This window comes from Heptranchias perlo, chromosome 34 (assembly GCF_035084215.1).
Source record: "Heptranchias perlo isolate sHepPer1 chromosome 34, sHepPer1.hap1, whole genome shotgun sequence".
Taxonomy (NCBI): Eukaryota; Metazoa; Chordata; class Chondrichthyes; order Hexanchiformes; family Hexanchidae; genus Heptranchias; species Heptranchias perlo.
Window position 1 is genome coordinate 6,321,749 of NC_090358.1, and position 21,185 is coordinate 6,342,933.

The 21,185-nt window shown below is 47.5% G+C and overlaps 1 protein-coding gene across 2 annotated transcripts in view; it reads left to right on the top strand.

Annotated features, from left to right (window-relative positions):
- Positions 1–21,185, top strand: part of coro2ba (coronin, actin binding protein, 2Ba) — a 128,486-nt gene that overhangs the window by 80,481 nt on the left and 26,820 nt on the right. For both annotated transcript variants that reach the window (XM_067971357.1, XM_067971358.1), the window contains exons 3-4: positions 11,641–11,757; positions 19,603–19,752. In XM_067971357.1, the coding sequence (XP_067827458.1) occupies positions 11,641–11,757; positions 19,603–19,752 (267 nt within the window). The remainder of the gene's footprint in view (positions 1–11,640; positions 11,758–19,602; positions 19,753–21,185) is intronic.

Sequence of the window (21,185 nt, forward strand, 5' to 3'; positions counted from 1 at the left end):
GAAAAGGAAAGAAAGGAAGAAAGAAAGAATGGCATTGTTGTTCGTGGGACCTTGCTGTGCGTAAATTGATTGCTGCATTTCTTACATTACAACAGGAACCACATGTCAAAAGTACTTCATTGGCTGTAAAGTGCTTTGGGGTGTCTTGTGGCTGTGAAAGCCGCTATATAAATGAAAGCAAGTCTTTCTTTTACTAAATGGGTCAATGCTGTGATTAACCTCGTCTCGCAGAATGTGGGGCCCACTTTGTCTTCTTACAGAGAAGGGGGCAATTCCAGTAGGTGCACCATGTGAGAAATGCCAGATGTCTCGGTCCAGCTGTTGGGTGATGCAATCTGGCTGGAGCCCTGCCCCGGGCTAGGCAGCAGTGACTGGGCACAGCTGTCTGCACTGTGTGACAGGTCAACCCGACAATGTGGGAACCCAGATATTGCTACATTGGATTTGGTCATTCAAATCTGAAGAATATTTGTCAGAAGTGGGAGTCTAGAACCCTGAAGGTCACACGCATAAAACGTCTGAAGTATCTGTCCTTGGAGGAGCACCCTGTATGGTTCAGCCGGTAATGGCACCATGCAGTGTGGAACTAAGACATACAGAAACAAGGGTCTCAGGTTTTACCTCTTCCCCCTGCCCACACCCCAAATTCTGGTCTATGCTGATCCAGTTGATCGACAGGCTTACCAATCCAGATGGCCATTGAGTGACTCCTGCTGGTCAGTGGGGGCAGGATTTCCTCTGGTGGACAGCAAAGATTCCATGGCACTATTCAAAGACAAGCAGATGAGTCCCGGCCAAAACCCTCAACAACACTTAAAAAAAAACACCTCCCAGAGAAAACCCGGAGGAGGAACCAAAAAGCAAAGATTTCGCAGCTAGGGGGGCAGAACATGGTCGAGAAGAGAATAAAGGAAGGCGAGGCAGGCTAAGAATCTGAATCAGAAAAGCTGGTTTCAACCAAAACACATCCTTGAATGATTCTATGAGGATTACAGGAATTCACCATGTGCCCAAGGTGGAGGCTTGTCAGGGAATAAAGCCATAATCCCCACCCTGAGACTAACCAGAAGAAGATTACACAGCACAATGTAATGCCCCTTAAATACATTTCATACACATGATTTAATTAAAACACTCCTCCCCCCCCCTCTCCCCCCCCGTCCCCACCCCACCCAGGCCTCCTTCATAATCAGCACTGTGCGAAAATAACAACCAAATACTTGGAATCTAGTGAGAGCAGTCTGTCATTGCTGGCACTGGGCCAACAGAATGAAATTATCTACACAGGTGCCCCACTTTTACTGGAAAATAAGTCAGTTCCAATGAATTCTACAGCAGTGAGGTGTAACCAACAGGCCCAGCAATCCCATGGCAACGAGCATTCTACCCAAAATTGCTAGCTGTCCATAATTAGTCATTTATTCAATTTTCATAGTGGTGTGAAAAAATAGCTTTTGTTTTCCCCCATGGTGACTGTGTTTGTGTTTGTCACACACTGAAAGTCTTCGACAGCACCTCCCAAACCCGCGACTTCCACCACCTAGAAGGACAAGGGCAGCAGGTGCATGGGAACACCACCACCTCCGAGCCACACACCATCCCGACTTGGAAATATATCGCCGTTCCTTCATCGTAGCAGGGTCAAAATCCTGGAACTCCCTTCCTAACAGCACTGTGGGAGAACCTTCACCATACGGACTGCAGCGGTTCAAGAAGCCGGCTCACCGCCACCTTCTCAAAGACATCGAGGGATGGGCAATAAATGCCGGCCTTGCCAGCGACGCCCACATCCCTAGGATGATTTTTTTTTTAAAGTAGTGCGGTGAGTTAGACACCATCCTTCCAAACAGCCCAGATCAAAGGGATTGAAGTCTCCTCTGAGGGCACGTTGTAAGGTTTCTGCGTGACGCGAGACTAGGCAGAGTCGACCCACTTCCCAGTGGTCGCGGGGCCATCGGGTTAGCGAGGTACCATGTACACTTCAAAAACTGTCACACCGGTTGCTGCTGAGGAATATTGTTGGGGTAGAGTAAAGGGAGTTCCAACTGCACTCCAACTGACCTGGGAGCGCTCGTCACCAAGTGCAAACATAACCTCACCTCGAGGAGCAGTTCCTCTTCTCTCCACCTTTGTCCTGTCTCCTCAGGTATTCTGAGATGAGCTGATTCAGCATGGAGCAGGGAATCAAACATGGGACCTTCCTGCTCTGTGGCTCAGTTCTGTACTGATTGACTGAGCGAATTAAGGCCTATTGTTTTAAGGCTCAGATTATAAACCATCAAAAAAAAGAAAGAACTTGCATTTATATAGCGCCTTTCACTACCTCAGGACGTCCCAAAGCGCTTTACAGCCAATGAAGTGCTTTTGAAGTGTAGTCACTGTTGTAATGTAGAAATGCGGCAGCCAATTTGCGCACAGCAAGATCCCACAAACTGCAATGAAATAATGACCAGTTAATCTGTTTTAGCGATGTTGGTCAAGGGATAAATATTGGCCAGGACACCAGGGAGAACTCCCCTGCTCTTCTTCAAAATAATGCCATAGGATCTTTTATGTCCACCTGAGATGGCAGATGGGGCCTCAGTTTAACATCTCATCTGAAGGCCGGCACCTCCGATAATGCAGCACTCCCTCAGTAGTGGCATCGGGAGTGTCAGTCTAGATGTTTATACTCACATCTCTGGACTGGGACTTGAACCATGATATTTTGACTCAGAGGCAAAAAAGTGCTACCCACTGAGCCACAGTCAACATGGAGAGTATGTGCAGCGCACTTTAAGAGCCATTTCAAGTCTTCCCATTGACTACGTGAACAGCCCCATAAAACACAATAGCGGAAAATTCCATGCTGACCTACATCCATTCCAGTTTGCACTGGCTCTGCGTGTTTTGCTTTTCAGACTCAGTGAGCTGGCCGACAGCCACCTGGGAACTGGGCCCATTTCATGGTGATCACTCCTGAGAAAGAAATGCAGAGAATCCGATCCCTTTAAAGGGGCACTGCCTTCAACCGTGGGGAGGGAGAAGGGCCAGAGCTGTCCCGTCTGTCTTCTTCGACACCAGGGCATTGACGTGCAACGCCATGACATTTTCCAACACGAATTGAGTCACTGATTTATTCGGTGTAATTACGCAGCAGAACCTCTAAGTTTTAACGGAGAGGACAAGAGTAGTTTTGTGAGTTTGGACTACCGGTGGGGAGCATTGCCCTTGCCCGAGATTTCCCCGTATCGGGATCAAGCAAGAGTTACCGGCAGCAGCGTAAACACACGGCCGAACCAGTGACCAACCCAACGGAGGAAAATTGGGATTGCAAACCTTCTGGTACCCTCTGCTGGCCAAGTTGTAAAATGACATACAGCTTGTTTTAAAAAATCATCTCAATCGTAGGATCATACAGCACAGAAGGAGGCCATTCAGTCCATCATGCTGTTTGAAAGAGCAATATAATTAGTTCCACTTTCCCTGCTCTTTCCCCACAGCGCTGCAATTTTTTTTTTTCCTTTTCGAGTATTTATCCAATTCCCTTTTGAAAGTTACTACTGAATCTGCTTCCACCGCCCTTTCAGGCAGTGCATTCCAGATCTTAACAACTTGCTGCGTAAAAAAAAATTCTCCTCACCTCCCCTCTGTTTTTTTTGCCAAGTCAACTATCATTTAATGATTCCAAAATGCCGTAGAAACTGACTATCCTTTCTGACTAAAATTGCTCTAAGTGTCACATTGGTGCGCGACAAGGTTAAAGTTCATACAGATGAAAATGTCAACACAAAAACTGGGCAGATGTCTGATTCAGAACAGGATTTAATGGTGGAAGGATCAGTATAAATGTAATAGGGTAGGAATTAAAATCACACTGTTCTCACATTGAAGTCTAACACACTCCTACCAAATTCTTCTCTGGATTAATTTAACTCCCACAGTCCTCTTTTTAAATATGATGCTATCAAGTCTCGGAAAAAAAGAAAGAACTTCCATTTATACAGAGTCTTCCCGATCCGAAGGACGTCCCAAAGTGATTCACGGCCAATGAAGTAGCTTGAGGGGGTAGCGATGGACATGTAGGCAAATGCAGCAGCCTATTTGAGCACAGCAAGATCCCACAAACAGCATTAATTGGGAACGCAGGGTCACAGAATCAGCCCTATCATGTTCTAGCCCTTTCCTTGACCCCCACCCCACCCCGTTCCTGGCCAGAGCCATACAGAATCCGCCCTGCAATGTCTGTTCCCCTGGTAACTGCTCCCACCGCTCTATTACTCTGTAAGAGCTCTGACTTACTTCCAATTTTACTCCCAGCCTCCTGATCTGAACGTGTCCTCTTGAAATTTGAGCCCTTTGCAAAGACCTGCATCAAATTTGTAAACCTTAGCTAATCAATAGCTCCCTCGATTGAAGCAGTGATGGGCCTCCGGAGAGTTCAGAGAGGAGGGGAGGGAGGTGGAGGGGAGCAGTGACCAGGGGTGGCCCGTGGGTTTAATATAGTCAGTAAATTGAGATAAGTAAAAAATCTCAGAACTTACCTTTTGGGTGGCGGCCTCCAGCGGTCCCTTTAAGGAACTTCTGGTTTGGCTGCAGCGTGTCTGAAATAAACGACCACAACATTGCACGGGGCAAACCAATTTCACAAAGGGGGCCTGAAACAGGCCTTAGTAGGGTCGCCAACTCTGGCTGTACATATTCCTGGAGGTTTCATCACATGACCTCCTGCCTCCAACCGCCTTATCCAGTCCCAGGGGGTTTAAACTCGATAACCCCCAAATCCGGGTGCAATTAACCCGTGCCCGGCCATTCCGATGCAGGCAGCATGAGAGATTCGTGCTGCCTCCTCATTTACCTGATGGTAGCGCAGCAGCCAGGCCCAGCTGCGATGTTCAGTGACTTCTCACTATTTGCAAAAAAATAAGATACAAGGCCCGCACAGAGTCTGAACGGAGATCAGACATCGCACACGTAAAACACAGATCTAGGTCCCGTCCCTATGTTTACAAACTGTTGAGTTATGTTAAAACATCGAATAAAGGTTGCGCACTACTAAATCCCACATCCTCCAATCAGCATGCCAGACCTCGCCAATCTGCCGATCTGAGTTTGTACCAGGCCTGTGAGAGAGTGTGCACCAAGGTTCTCTGATGATGCACTGGAGGCCTTGGTGCAAGAGGTGGACGGAAGGAGGGGCATCCTATATCTGCAGGGGGGCAAGAGGCCCTCCAGACATACGCTCAAGAGGCAGTGGGAGGCAGCGGGGGATGAAGTCAATGCCAGGCCCATAGCACCATGAACATGGATTCAGTGCAGGAAGAAATTCAATGCTTTGACACGAGTGGTCAAGGTGAGTGAGGTCAACTGTCAAGTGGCGTCTCCTACCAACTGCACCACTGGCCGCATCCACTGCTCCACACACTACATCCCCCATCACCCACCTACCAACAAACTCTTTCCATCAGTACTCGGCTCTTCCTCTCACCCTCACACATTACCACTGTTGCAAGCCGCACACCCACAACTCACAGGTCACACACACCGGCAGCTATTCAACCATGACAGGCACATCACCCAAACATCCTGCAGGACACTCACCGACACACGTCCTGCTTTCTTGTAGGAGAAGGTGGCGCATAACAGGAGGCAGCAAGTGGCAGTGGCATTTAGTCCCTCGAGTCTGATCCGCCATTCAATGAGATCATGGTTGATCTGTGACCTAACTCCATATACCCGCCTTAGCCCCATGTCCCATAATACCTTTGGTTAACAAATATCTATCAATCTCAGACTTAAAATGAACAATTGAGCTAGCATCAACTGCCATTTGCGGAACAGTGTTCCAAACTTCTACCATCCTTTGCGTGTAGAAGTGTTTCCTAATGTCACTCCTGCAAGTCCTGGCTCTAATTTTTAGGCTCTGTCCCCTAGTCCCAGTATTCAAGTATGGGAGATCTCCAAAAACAGGTACAAATGCATCAGCAGCCAGAAGCAATAATCCAGCAATTAACCTGCACGGTCCCTTTAAATAGCGCTGGTGGGGGTCCCACAGGCCGCCCTTCAGCTGTTTGTGGTTAAGACAATGCATTGGCTGGAGCGTTGAGTACCAAAATGGTATCTGTCCTTTTAAATCAGCATTGCACACTGATCTAAAGCATATTCTCCTTACTTTACATGGTACCGGTGTGCGTTATCTGCGTGTGCGCAAACGCCTTTACCAAGATGGCGTCCAGCGCACGTCGTGTGTGCGCATTCCGGATGCCATTTTGGGAATTTAGGGGGCCACGTAGTGCCTGAAAAACGGGCGTTAGACGAACAAATTTCTAGCCCAAAGTTTTTTTCCCCATTTCCAATATTTTTATAACTAGTAAACAAAAGCGTTCAAAGAAAATGAAAAAAAAAACAACACAATTTTATTTAATGCCAGAATGACTTTTCTCCCTGATTAATCCCTAATTCCTGGAGACTCCAGGACCATCCTGGAGAGTTGGCAACAGTAGGCTTTAGGCCCCCGATTTGCATAAGCAGTGCTGCTAACGTCTGCTGCAGGCAGGGCTTCTGGACGACTATAGAGCGCCCTATCCAATATGGCGTGTGACAGACATCCAGTGCAGACCAAGCATGTGCAGGCCGCTCGCCATATAGGGTCCTGGAGCACCTGTTCTTCGCCCAAAAAAACGGGCCCTCGCCATGGAATTTCTAGGCCGTCGATCCTCTGTCTGCACCATGGTGTCGAGGTATGGAGAGGACCTGGGACTCAGTGTCTCCGAGGTGGCTGATGGTGAAAGGAGTTCTGCCGGGCTGCCATGTTAGCTGTTTGTTTTGTGGGTTAGATTGATACTGTTGGATTAGAACTGTTGGGCACAGCTGCCAGAGATAATAAAACATTTGAAAATGTTGCTATTTACAGCACACTGCAGGCCCGTACTTACTGGCTGCTGGTCCTGTCGGAGTAATTGTTTGCTGCAGTTGAATTAAATGGAGCGCAGGTCGTTGGGTATCAGTGAGTGTGGTAGAGGCGGGCGGGGAGGGCAACGCTAAGAGATAGGCGCCAGCTGCATCACATAGATTCCAAGGCAAAGCCAGAGCTGGGCTCGAACGATGAATGCGGAGGTTGATAAAAGTTTATTCTTGGGAACAAGCAAGCTGTTTGTGCATTAACTACATTGGACCAACATGTCAGGGATTGACACTGAAAGATTACAGAGGCACTGCGTAGCCTTCTCATCAACCCTCACTGTTGACCCTCTCGGCACAGAGGGAAAACGTGTGCACCAATGCAATGGTCTCGTTTGTAAAGCAAAACGTCCCTGCACCCCTTGGTTTGTGACTCTCCATCCTGTGTCTCTTCCACAATCTGTACCGTCCCTAAATGCAATGGTGCACACTTTCATGCGTGTGTATGTGTTTATTTTTAAAATTCGTTCTTGGGATGCAGGCGTCGCTGGCAAGGCCAGCATTTATTGCCCATCCCTAGTTGCCCTGAGAAGGTGATGGTGGGCATTCTAGCAGTTTGATACAACTGAATGGCTTCCTTGGCCACTTCAGAGGGCAGTTAAGAATCAACCATGTTGGTGTGGGACTGGAGTCACATATAGGCCAGATCAGGGCGGCAGGTTTCCTTCCCTAAAGGACATTAGTGAACTAGTTGGGTCTTTACAGCAATCCAACAGCTACATGGTCACTCTTACCAGGTTTTTATTTCCAGATTTTTTTTAACTGAATTCAAATTCTCAAACCACCTGTACACACATCCAGGAAAACACCTACCAAATATGCTGCACTCTGTCATCTTCATTATTTGTTTGCTCTCCATGTCAGCCTTGCTGGAAGATCATGGGTTCAAGTCTTACACCAGGGACTTTGAGCTCATAATCTAGACTGACACTTCAGTGCTGTAGTGAGGGAGTGCTGCACTGTTGGAGGTGCCATCTTTTGGATGAAATGTTAAACTGAGGTCCCATCTGCCCTCTCAGATAGATGTAAAAGATCCCAAGGCATTATTTTGAAAAAGAGCAGGGGAGTTCTCCCTGGTTTCCTGGCCAATATTTATGCCTCACTCAACATCACTAAAACAGATTATCTGGCCATTTACCTCAATGCTGTTTGTGGGACCTTGCTGTGTGGAAACTGGCTGCCACATTTTCCTACATTACAACAGTGACTACACGTCAAAAGTACTGTGAAGGGTTTAGAGATGTCCTGAGGATGTGAAAGAGGCTATATAAATGCAAGTTTGTTCTTTCTTTTTTCATCAATCTTCTCCCCTTCACTCCTGAAGGCATTAACTCGATGGTGGAGTACAATCCCCGGGTGCCACGCAATCCACTTGTAGTTTGCCCAAGTCACCATTCTCCACGTGTGGATCTGGACATTGAGTGCTGGCAGGCTGTTCAACTGTGGGGTGCATCACCCCTGAGTCTGATCCCATCCACACGTAATGTGCCCCAAAATGCTTTTCCAGTTGGAGTCCCGGAAAAAGACTTTAATTGATACAGAACATCTCTCAGAAATGTCTGAAAGTGCTTCACATATTATCAATTACTTTGAAATGCAGTGACTTTTATATGGGCAAACACAGCAGCAATTCTACACACAGTAAGATTCCACAAACAGGAATGAGTTTTTAGTGATGTTGGTTGAGGGATGAATGTTGTCCAGGACACCAGGAGAACTCTTCAAGTAATGCCACAGGATCTATAATATCATTTGTGTCGACAGTCAGAGCCTCAGTTTAATATCTCACTGAAGGACGGCACCCTCAGTAATACAGTACTCTCTCGGTGCTACACTGAAGAAAGAAAAGAAAGACCTGCATTTATATAGGGCCTTTTACGGCCATAGGACGTCCCAATTAAGTACTTCTGAGGTGTAGTCAAGGGAGTGCTGCACTGTCAGAGGTGATGTCTTTCGGATGAGATGTTAAACCGAGGCCCCATCCGCCCTCTCAGGTGGATGTAGAAGATCCCATGTCACTATTTCGAAGATGAGCAGGGGAGTTCTCCCCGGTGCCCTGGCCAATATTTATCCCACAACCGACATCTCTAATACAGATTATCTGGTTATTATAATATTGCTGTTTGTGGGAGCTTGCTGTGGGCAAATTGGTTGCCGTGTATCCTGTGCTCTGCGCTCCTCCAATTCTTGCCTCTTGCGCATCCCCGATTTTAATCGCTCCACCATTGGCGGCCGTGCCTTCAGCCGTCTAGGCCCTAAGCTCTGGAATTCCCTCCCTAAACCTCTCCGCCTCTCGACCTCTCTCTCCTCCCTTAAGTCGCTCCTTAAAACCTAACCCAATCTTCTTTGACCAAGTTTTTGGTCACCTGTCCTAATATCTCCCTATGTGGCTCGGTGTCAAATTTTGTTTAATAATCGCTCCTGTGAACCGCCTTGGGATGTTTTACTATGTTAAAGGTGCTATATAAATGCAAGTTGTTGTAGTCACTGTTGTAATGTAGGAAACATGGCAACTAAATTGCACACAGCAAGGTCCCACAAACAGCAATGTGATAATAACCAGATAATCTGTTTCAATGATGTTGGTTGAGGGATAAATATTGGCCAGGTCACTGGGGAGAACTCCCTTCCTCTTCTTCCAAATAGTGCCGAGGGATCTTTTACATCCACCTGAGAGGGCAGATGGGACCTCGGTTTAACGTCTCATCCAAAAGGCGGCACCTCCGACAGTGCAGCACTCCCTCGGTATTGCATTGGGAGTGTCAACCTAGATTAGGGACTTTAAGTCTCTGGAGGTGAGACTTGAACCCACGAGCTATCATGATTCAGAGGTGAGAGTGCTACCCACTGAGCCAGGCTGACGCTTGAAGCAAATTGGGCGCAGTGGTGAAGTGGGTATGATGTCAGGCTAACAAACCAGAGGGCAGCAATTTAAATCCTAGCACAGCATGCTGTGAAACTTAATTCAATAAATCTGGTAAAAAAAATCTGAAAGCTGCAAGATTGTTGTGAGAACCCAAACTGGTTCATTAACCTGCCACCTTTACCCGTGATTCCATTCCCACATTACATGTAAAACCCTTTGAAGTTCCCCAGCAAATATTCAGGGCAACCACGGATGTGCAATAAATGTTGCCACATCCTGAGAATAAATTTTAAAAAACACAGATGGAAGTATTTCAGGAAAACGGTTCAAACAAAATTGTCGAGCACTTATTTACGAAGCTGCCCCCTCCTCTTTAAATGTTTCTTAAAGGAAAACGAGTAGCGGGAAGCAGTTTGAAAGCTCCGCCCACTTACTCCGATCTTCATCATGTCTAAAGCTCTTCAGCTACATCTAGTGTCAGAGTCTGCAACAACTCCTTACAGTGCAAAAATCTCTGCTCTGGTCTTTATAAACACATAGGTTATTGCTGTCCCTACTGCCTTTTTTAAAAAGTTATTTGCTGGGGCACAGGCATTGTATAATTACTTGTTTTCTGGCAACCATCGCACTTTTGCCTTTCCTTTCTCTGCCTGCACAGCCGGCCGTTATTCTCACGCAGCCTGAAAAGGCATTTATTTAAATACATTTTTTAAAAAAAATTTCCCTTCATTTTTCTCCCCTCCTCTCCTGAAGGCGCCGTCTCCCCACTGGGGTAATAGTTCCATGGGCACTGGGTGCCATCCAGCACCTCACCCAGGTGGCCTTTTGTCACCTAGTCAACACACTATTTGACTGCCAGGGGCATCACAATTGAATCAGTCTTGTCCTTTCCTGAAGGGATGATTTCCTCTTCTGCTGTCTATAGCGACATCATAAACAAAGACAAGACGATGTCCTCTGGTCAGTACTTCGAGCAAAATTGTAAATTACGTAGAATTTTAAGCACAGAAACAGGCCATTCGGCCCAACAGGTCTATGCCAGTGTTTATGCTCCACATGAATCTCCTTCCACCCTACTTCATCGAACCCTATCTGCATATCCTTCTATTCCTTTCTCCCTCATGTATTTATCTAGCTTCCCCCTCATTCTCTTTGCACACTTTTCAGTGCAAGTCACCGGGTAATGAACAGGGTCGGGAACCCTGACTGATTTTGCCCCTCTCTAGCCCAGGGGTGCTGGGGCCAATTGTAGTATCCCTAGTGGTGCCCCAGCTGAGACCCATTAACTCAGCACAGGCTGGGAATGGAACCTGGGTCTGCGTGAGTTTAACGTCATCACCCGCACGATGCCCTTGTCCACTGAGTCAGAAGGTCATGGGTTCAAATCCTCACTCCAGAGACTTGTGCACAAAATCCAGGCTGACACTCCCAGCGCGGTACTGAGGGAGTGCTGTGCTGTCTTTCGGATGAGACGTCAGAGTGAGGCCCCGTCTGCCCTCTCAGGTGGATTTAAAAGATCTCATGGCTCTATTTGGAAGAAGAGCAAGGGAGTTCTCCCTGTTGTCCTGGCTAATATTTATTCCTTAACCAATACCACTAAAACAGATTGTGTGATCATTATCCCATTGCTGTTTGTGGGAGCTTACTGTGCACAAATTGGCTGCTGCGTGTCCTACATTACAACAGAGACCGCACTTCAAGAGAACCTCATTGGATGTAAAGCGCTTTGGGACATCCTGAGGATGTGAAAGGCGCTATATGAATGCAAGTTCTTTCCTTCATAGATTTCACACCAATGCGCTCTGGAGTAACCATCTTCTCTCTTTCTCTCTCAGACAGGTCGGATTGATCCACTTTACCCAAAAGTCTGCGGTCACCAGGGAAACGTGCTGGACATTAAATGGAACCCATTCGTGGACAATATTGTAGCTTCCTGTTCAGAGGACACCTCTGTGAGTAACGTCATTATAAATATTGCAGTCGCTAAAAAAAGCTTTCTCACATTAATAATTCATCTCTTCAGAAACTGAATTTACACTGAGGTGTAATTACACCTTCTCTACCCTCGCGTCGTAGACTGGGATATTCCTCAGAGCTCTGCCGGAAATGCGGCAGAAACCATATTTCCACCCGTTTCTGCCACAGCAATGCCGACAGAGCGGGAGCGGCTCTGAGGAATTCCCCGGCCACATATCTCTACAAGGTCCTCTCTCGGTCGCCAAGGCTGAAAATCCAGCGTCTTTCCAGTCTGTCCCCATAACCCAGTCCTCTGACATTAGGGATCAAGCTTTGCAAACATCTGTTGAAGGGGACATGTGCCACAATGGATTCATCCATCGCCAGCGCCATAGACCCTGGCCCCAACCCCTGTTCATCACAAACACCCATTGCCCAAACCTACTCTACTGGTGAAGAGTGTTCAGCAGGTGATTTTACCGGGGTGGGGGGGAGGATTTTAAAGAGGCTACAATTCATGTTTGAGCGTGAACAGCAAGTGTTGGCAGGCTATTCAACTGTAGAGGGCATCACAGCCAAGCCTGATTCTGTGCTTAACCTGCGTCCGAATGCGCACGCAAGCGTACACCCACATTTTCCAGCAGGGGTCACTGGATAGTGATCAGGAGGTGCAGATGCCAACTGTGGCTCACCTTCTCCCACCCGAGTGAGATCAGCTAATTCAGCAAACACCGGGGATTGAATATGGGAAACTTCCTTCAGTGCAGTACGGAGGGAGTGCCGCACTGTCTTTAGGATGAGACGTTAAACCGAAGCCCCGTCTGCCCTCTCGGGTGGACGTAAAAGATCCTTTAGGACATTTAGGACTGAGATGAGGAGAAATTTCTTCACTCAGAGGGTGGTGAACCTATGGAATTCTCTACCACAGAAGGCTGTGGAGGCCAAGTCACTGAATATATTTAAGAAGGAGCTAGATAGATTTCTAGACATAAAAGGCATCAAGGGGTATGGGGAGAGTGCGGGTATATGGTATTGAGATAGAGGATCAGCCATGATCATATTGAATGGCGGAGCAGGCTCGAAGGGCCGAATGGCCGACTCCTGCTCCTATTTTCTACGTTTCTATGTTTCTATCCCACGGCACAATTCAGAGAAGAGCAGGGGAGTTCTCCCCGATGTCCTCACCAATATTTATCCGCTCAACCGACATTAGTAAAACAGATTATCTGGTCATTATCCCATTGCTGTTTGTGGGATCTTGCTGTGCGCAAATTGTCTGCCGCGTTTCCCACATTACAACAGTGACTACACTTCAAAAAGTACTTCATTGACTGTAAAGCGCTTTGGGCCACCCTGGGGTCGTGAAAGGTGCTATATAAATGCAAGTTCTTTCTTTCCTGGTCTTTATGGATAAATTGCTCACTGGCCTGGGCCTTTATCAACTGAGCAATGGAAGGGGGGGCGGGGGGTTAGGAGGATGGAGCCCAGATGCCCACAGATTTTCTTGAACTCTGCAGATGGCGGGAGCTGTGTCCAGTATCTGAGAGCTGCGAAGCTTGTGATGGTTGTGCTGCAAAGTGTCAACAGCAACTATTTAAATAATTAATAGCCGCTCGATGGTTAAATCGTCAGCCTTTGGTCTTGTGAGCGTTTACCGGGCGACTGATTCTGTTGCCAGTCAGTCAGGAGCTGAAAAATGAATTTTCGTCCCGTGATTTATATTTGTTGTTTGCAATCATCCTCCACATGGAAACCGAACATTTTTTCCCTATTTTTGTTTTGGTATTTATCATTCCGGGGTTATTTGCTCGCAGATCTCCGGGGATTTTAGTTGGAAGTCCATCAGGCCTCACTGGCTCTTAATTTCCTGAATGCTTTCAACTGGCAGTTCCCTGTTTGGCTGAAGTTAACAGATGGGGTCTAGTCATTAAGTGCCTGACAGCCTAGTTTTCAAGCCTGTCGGTGCTTGAGATAAACAGTTCCTAAACGTCTCCCCTTTTGTCTCCTCCGATAAAAGATTCAGGCTCTGCCACCTCCTCTTCTCTTATCATTTGTAAACAATTTTACAACACCAAGTTATAGTCCAGCAATTTTATTTTAAATTCACAAGCTTTCGGAGGCCTTCTCTTATCATCTCAGTGTGTGTCCTCAGCAGGGATCCTGTGGGGGAGGGGAGGCTGCCGGTAACTTATGCAATGGATCACCCTTTCTCAAAAAAAAAATTGCAGCTGTTCTCTTGTTCCAATGCTCTCCTGGCCGGCCTCCCATCTTGCACCCTTCGTAAACTTGAGCTCATCCAAAATTCTGCTGCTTGTATCCTAACTCGCACCAAGTCCCGTTCACCCATCACCCCCTGCGCTCGCTGACCTACATTGGCTCCCGATCCGGCAGCGCCTCGATTTTGTAATCCTCATCCTTGTTTTCAAAACCCTCCATGGCCTCGCCCCCTCCCAACCTCTATAACCTCCTTCCGAGATCTCTGCGGCCCTCCAATTCTGGCCTCTTGCGCATCCTCGATTTCCTTCGCTTCACCATTGGCGGCAGTGCCTTTATTTACCCAGGCCCTAAGCTCTGGAATTCCCTCCGTAAACCTCTCCGAATCTCCACCTCTCTCTCCTCCTTTAAGACGTTCCTTAAAACCTACCTCTTTGACCAAGCTTTTGGTCACCTGTCCTAATATCTCCTTATGTGGCTCGGTGTCAAATTCTGTTTGCTAATGCTCCTCTGAAGTGCGTTGGGACGTTTTACTACGTTCCCTACAACCTCTACCCTTCGAGACCTCTGCGCTCCTCCAATTCTGGCCTCTTGCGCATCCCCGATTTTTATCGCTCCCCATTGGCGGACGTGCCTTCAGCTGCCTAGGCCCTAAGCTCTGGAATTCCCTCCCTAAACCTCTCCGAATCTCCACCTCTCTCTCCTCCTTTGAGACGCTCCTTAAAACCTACCTCTTTGACCAAGCCCTTTGTCATCTGTTCTAATACTGCCTCATGTGGCTCGGTGTGAAATTTTGTTTGATAACGCTCCTGTGAAGTGCCTTGGGACGTTTTACTACTTTAAAGGCGCTATATAAATGCAAGTTGTTGTTGTTACAATGTGGCAACAGACATGGGTAGATTTCACAAATTAGCGCTCGTGCAGCACAAGTTTGCGTGTCGCGATGCAGGAGGGGAATGAGGTCGCAGCGGTCACTGCAACAGTCCGAGAAGCTCTCCTTTCCAGGCTCCAGATGGCAAACTAAAAAAAATAATAATTGTTCTTCACTTTGCCACACTGGAAGAGGAGTGTTGGAGCACCGCAATATAATGGAGGAGAGTTGGTGCCAAGGACGCAGCAGAGATAGCAACGATACTGGCTGAGGTCAAGGAGCAGAATGCCCTCTAACCTCTGGGTGTGGTGCAGAGGGATCCCAAAAGAAATTGAAGGGGAATTTTTATCCAGAAATAACGAGCGTTCTTAAAGGCACAAGGCACTGATGAAAAAGTGTTTGGCAAACATTCTATGTGGCTTGGAGAAGAACATGCTCGCCGGTATTGTACAGCACTGGAGTACACAGCGTCAGGGGAGGGGACCTAATTAGCATGGGGCTGGTAGGTGCTTATTCCACTAGGGGTGCATCTCGGGCCCAGGTAGGTAAGAAACTCTTGTTCCAGCTGCCGTCTGGAGTTTGGGGGGGGGGGCAGGGGGGTGTGGTGGGTGGAGGACCCAGTCCTCTCCCCCGGAACGATGATTTTGTGGCTTTAATGAGGTCAATGATGTGAGTAATAAAAAAACATGTTCTTGGCTTGTCTTTGTCGATCCAGACTGCTTCTCTGCCCGGACGCCCTTTTTGCACCCTTCTGAAGGCCAGTGTGCCTCATTTCACTGGATATACCGGACGCCAAACTTAGGTCCTTTTGGACCGGAGGAGGTGAGAGCTCCCAGTGCAGGAAATCCCCACTCACAGCCCTTCCCCCTTCGTGTCGGTGTCCTTGTTTGGTGGTGGGGTGGAGGAGGTGGGGAAAGGGAGGGATGGTGATTTGGAGGATCTGGCCCCAAACAAGTCGACTGATGGAAGTCTGGGACTCAGTGTATCCAGGCCCCGGTGGAGTTAGCGATCGTTCCACTGAATTCCCACCAGAGTTACCGCGAGAATCTGCTGGAACAGAGAAGTGATTTCAGAGTAACCGTGTTTTTTATGCCAATGGTGGCTGCAGGGATTTGTGTTCGAAAACACACCAAAGAAAGTTTGGCAAATATTTTGTCATGAAGGTGATGCCATTAAAAATGCATTAATCTTTACTCTCGTCCATTTCTAACAACAACAACTTGCCTTTATATAGCGCCTTTAATATATAAAAACATCCCGAGATGCTTCATAGAGTGCAATCAAGCAAAAAGTGGAAGTAGGCGGTGTTTGTGATGAGAGGATATGGGGTCGGAGGTTTAGCTCAGGGTCAATTCGGAGGCTGTGGTTGCGAATAGCCTGGTTGAACCTGAGACAGTGGTGGGGGAGAGGGATGGAGTGAGGGTGCGGAGTATGTGGGGGAGGGGCCAAAGATGATGGTTTCAATCTTCCCAGTGTTTCACTGGAGGATATTACGGCTCATCCGGGACTTGATGTCGGACAACATAGAGGCAGCGGGGGTGGGGGAGGGGATCGAGAGAGGCCGGACCGAATTCCGATCAGTGCAAGAGCTGTTCCGCATGTTAGCGGGTGTTTTATTTTCATTGCGTTGGCGCAGTCTGTGACAGTCCAGGGTCCTCGGATCAGCCGACTGAGATTTCGAACTACAAACTATCTGACAGCTTTGCAAAACTTGCTGCCCTGTTCTCCGTAGGGTCCTGTTTTGAAAGGGAGAGAGGAGTTCATCGCCATTACAGAGAGGCACAGCCCATGTTGATTTGTCTTCTGCCTCTTTTGCTGGAAGTGTCAATAATTTTAATTTGCTCTCAGCGATATTTGTAATGAATATGTTAAAATAGTGCACAGAGGAATTACAGACATACAGGGAACAAATGTTCCTGCAGCCCAGCAGTGAATTATTTCCTCCTTCCTCCCAAACCACATTGATGTTTCACGAAGATAATACATTCCATACTCTACATCTCTCAAGAGGTGAAATGTCAGCATAGACCAGTTGGGCCGAATGGCCTGTTTCTGTGCTGTAAATTCTATGTCATGTCATATTACCAGCGCTCTCAGACTATGGTCAGACAGTTCCAGTAGATCAGATCTTCCCCCACTGTTCCTCCGCTGAGCTCCTGGGTTGTTGTATTTGCATTATGTACCTGCGCACAGAATATGGTCACGATCCTAACAACTTTATGTTATATACGGAATGTTGGCTTTTATTGCTAGGGGGATAGAATATAAAAACAGGGAGGTATTGCTGCAGTTATATAAGGTATTGGTGAGACCGCACCTGGAATACTGCATACAGTTTTGGTGTCCATACTTAAGAAAAGACATACTTGCTCTCGAGGCAGTACAAAGAAGGTTCACTCGGTTAATCCCGGGGATGAGGGGGCAGACGTATGAGGAGAGGTTGAGTAGATTGGGACTCTACTCATTGGAGTTCAGAAGAATGAGAGGCGATCTTATTGAAACATATAAGATTGTGAAGGGGCTTGATCGGGTGGATGCGGTAAGGATGTTCCCAAGGATGGGTGAAACTAAAACTAGGGCGCATAATCTTAGAATAAGGGGCTGCTCTTTCAAAACTGAGATGAGGAGAAACTTCTTCGCTCAGAGGGTAGTAGGTCTGTGGAATTTGCTGCCCCAGGAAGCTGTGGAAGCTACATCATTAAATAAATTTAAAACAGAAATAGACAGTTTCCTAGAAGTAAAGGGAATTAGGGGTTACGGGGAGCGGGCAGGAAATTGGACATGAATTTAAATTTGAGGTTAGGATCAGATCAGCCATGATCTTATTGAATGGCGGAGCAGGCTCGAGCGGCCGATTGGCCTACTCCTGCTCCTATTTCTTATTTACAGGGGCTGCGTGGCCTATTTTAAAAGCTCTTTGCGATTTGGAAGCGGTTTGCCCCTTGGATTGGGCCTGGCATCAGTCCATAAGAGTGAGCAGGTGAGCTGCTGATGGGGCCACTCCCCAGACAAGCCAATTCTTTTCATGGCAAATTGAACTTGATCTGAATAGGAATCAGGTGGAGCTTCTATCAACAGCAGGAAGAGCGACATTGCCAACACTTGCAATTTTGTTAACCATTTCCTGCTTTTGTGTGTGATTCACAGACATAGGGAGGAGGAAAAAATCCTCTGTCTCCCTTGTGACCCGATGAATTTCACACATTAAAACAATACTGCAAAATCAATAAACTGGTAACAAGTTGAAATGGTGATTGTGTGATTAATGACCTGTCTTGGGCATCAACCACTAAAATCTATGATATCAGCTTAATTGAAGTCTGCCGAAGAATTCTCTGCTTGCTGCATTGATGGAAAGATGGAGATAAGTCCAATTTCTCTTCCTCCCTTCGGGCAGGGGCAGAGGTAGGACTCCGGCAAAGTCACAACAGCTTGAGATCGTCAACAAGGCCCCAGAGGCTGTGCAGAGGACAGCAGTGAGATTGGTGTTAAAAGGAAGATAATGTAGACTCCGCCTGCTTGAAAAGAGATGTCGCAGAGAGGACCTTGTAGAGGGACGTGGGCTACTTAATGGAAACCTAGAACAATCCTTTCACACTAGGGCAGCAACAACAACAACAACTTGCATTTATATAGCGACTTTAACGTAGTAAAACGTCCCACAGCACTTCATAAGAGCGATTATCAAACAAAATTTGACACCGAGCCACATAAGGAGGTATTAGGGGCAGGGGACCAAAAGCTTGGTCAAAGGGATAGGTTTTAAGGAGCGTCTTGAAGAAGAGGAGAGAGGTAGAGAGGCAAAGAGGTTCAGGGAGGGAATTCCAGAGCTTAGGACCTAGGCAGCTGAAGGCACGGCCGCCAATGGTGGAGCGATGAAATTTGGGGATGGGCAAGAGCAAAACCAGGGCAAGAGGGCACAAGGTCAGGGTTTTAAGGGCAAGTTTAGGACAGATGCCAAGAAATATTGCTTTATGCAAAGTTTGATCAACAGCCAGAATGGGTTGCGAGGAAGGATGGTTGAGGTCAGAATACTGAACTCATTTAGAAAACAGCCAGCTACTGTAATCAGGAGATGGTAGGATTGGCATTCTGGAAAGGTGAGCTAAAAGGGGGATGAAGGCCCTTCTTCATGTAGTGCCATGTGGAATGCAATGGGCCAGGCTCAAATAACAAACATTATAAGATTAAACTGTCTTAGAATTATTGTTGAAATATCTTCAGGGGTCGAGGAGAAACTTTACAGAATTCTCTTATTGTGGAAGTTATGGCCTGGTTACTCTCCCCTGGTTACTCTCCCCTGGTTATTCTCCGCTGGTTACTCTCCCCCGGTTACTCTCCCCCGGTTACTCTCCCTTGGTTACTCTACCCTGGTTATTCTCCCTTGGTTATTCTCCGCTGGTTACTTTTCCTTGGTTACTCTCTGCTGGTTACTCTCCCCCGGTTACTCTCCCTTGGTTACTCTCCCTTGGTCACTCTCCCCCGGTTACTGTCCCTTGGTTACTCTCCGCTGGTTACTCTCCGCTGGTTACTCTCCCTTGGTTATTCTCCGCTGGTTACTCTCCCTTGGTTACCCTCCGCTGGTTACTCTGCCCTGGTTACTCTCCCTTGGTCACTCTCCCCTGGGGACAGTACATATTGTGGTTGGTCTCCTGGATGGAATCAGCTTGATTGGCCAAACGGGTTTTTCTCGTTCCATATTTTAATAAAATCTTCTTACACCATGTCTGAAATGATTTTTTGTTATTGTTCCCAGGTGAGACTATGGGAGATTCCAGAAGGTGGCCTGAAGCGGAATATGACAGAAGCCGTTCTAGAACTGTACGGACACGGTCGCCGAGTTGGCCTTATCGAGTGGCATCCCACAACCAATAATATCTTATTTAGCGCAGGTTATGATTATAAGGTAAAACATTCCATGAGTTTCCATGAGCAAAGGGAGCTTTACCTTGTATGAACCCAGCGCTGTATCTGTCCTTAGACACTTCAATCACTCCACCATGGTATCTGAGTAATGAAGAAGCTTTCTGTGGTAGTGAGATATTCCACCTGAGGGGAACAAATACCTCCTGGGAAGACCAATAATTTCCGGTAGAAGTGTGTGTTCAAATGATAGATCACCTTGTGAAATTGAGATTGGGTCATGGAGGAGTCAAGAACAAATCTCTCTGGGATAAGAGGTAGTGGTTATTGGAGGCCAATCATCTCAGCCCCAGGACATTGCTGCAGGAGTTCCTCAGGGCAGTGTCCTAGGCCCAACCATCTTCAGCTGCTTCATCAATGACCTTCCCTCCATCATAAGGTCAGAAATGGCGATGTTCGCTGATGATTGCACAATGTTCAGTTCCATTCGCAACCCCTCAGATAATGAAGCAGTCCATGCCCACATGCAGCAAGACCTGGACAACATCCAGGCTTGGGCTGATAAATGGCAAGTAACATTCGTGCCAGGCAATGACCATCTCCAACAAGGGAGAGTCTAACCACCTCCCCTTGGCATTACCATCACCAAATCCCCCACCATCAACATCCTGGGGGTCACCATTGACCAGAAACTTAACTGGACCAGCCACATAAATACTGTGGCTACAAGAGCAGGTCACAGGCTGGGTAATCTGTGGCGAGTGACTCACCTCCTGACTCCCCAAAGCCTTTCCACCATCTACAAGGCACAAGTCAGGAGTGTGATGGAATACTCTCCACTTGCCTGGATGAGTGCAGCTCCAACAACACTCAAGAGGCTCGACACCATCCAGGATAAAGCAGCCCGCTTGATTGGCACCCCATCCAACACCTTAAACATTCACTCCCTTCATCACCAGTGCACAGTGGCTGCAGTGTGTACCATCCACAGGATGCACTGCAGCAACTCACCAAGGCTTCTTCGACAGCACCTCCAAAATCCACTACCCCTACCACCTAGAAGGACAAGAACAGCAGGCACATGGGAACAACACCACCTGCACGTTCCCCTCCAAGTCATACACCATCCCGACTTGGAAATATATCGCCGTTCCTTCATCGTCGCTGGGTCAAAATCCTGGATCACCCTACCTCACAGCACTATGGGAGAACCTTCACCACACGGACTGCAGCGGTTCACGAAGGCGGCTCACCACCACCTTCTCAAGGGCAATCAGGGATGGGCAATAAATGCCGGCCTCGCCAGCGACGCCCACATCCCATGAACGAATAAAAAAAAATTAGACACCGCCCTTTCAACCTGAGACCTGAGTTTGAAACCAGCCCGACTGATGGAATGAAAATCTCCTCTGGCTTCGGGCTGTATGCGTCTTATGTGTTGGGTATTTTAATTTGAGTGGGCGTAAGCCCATAGCA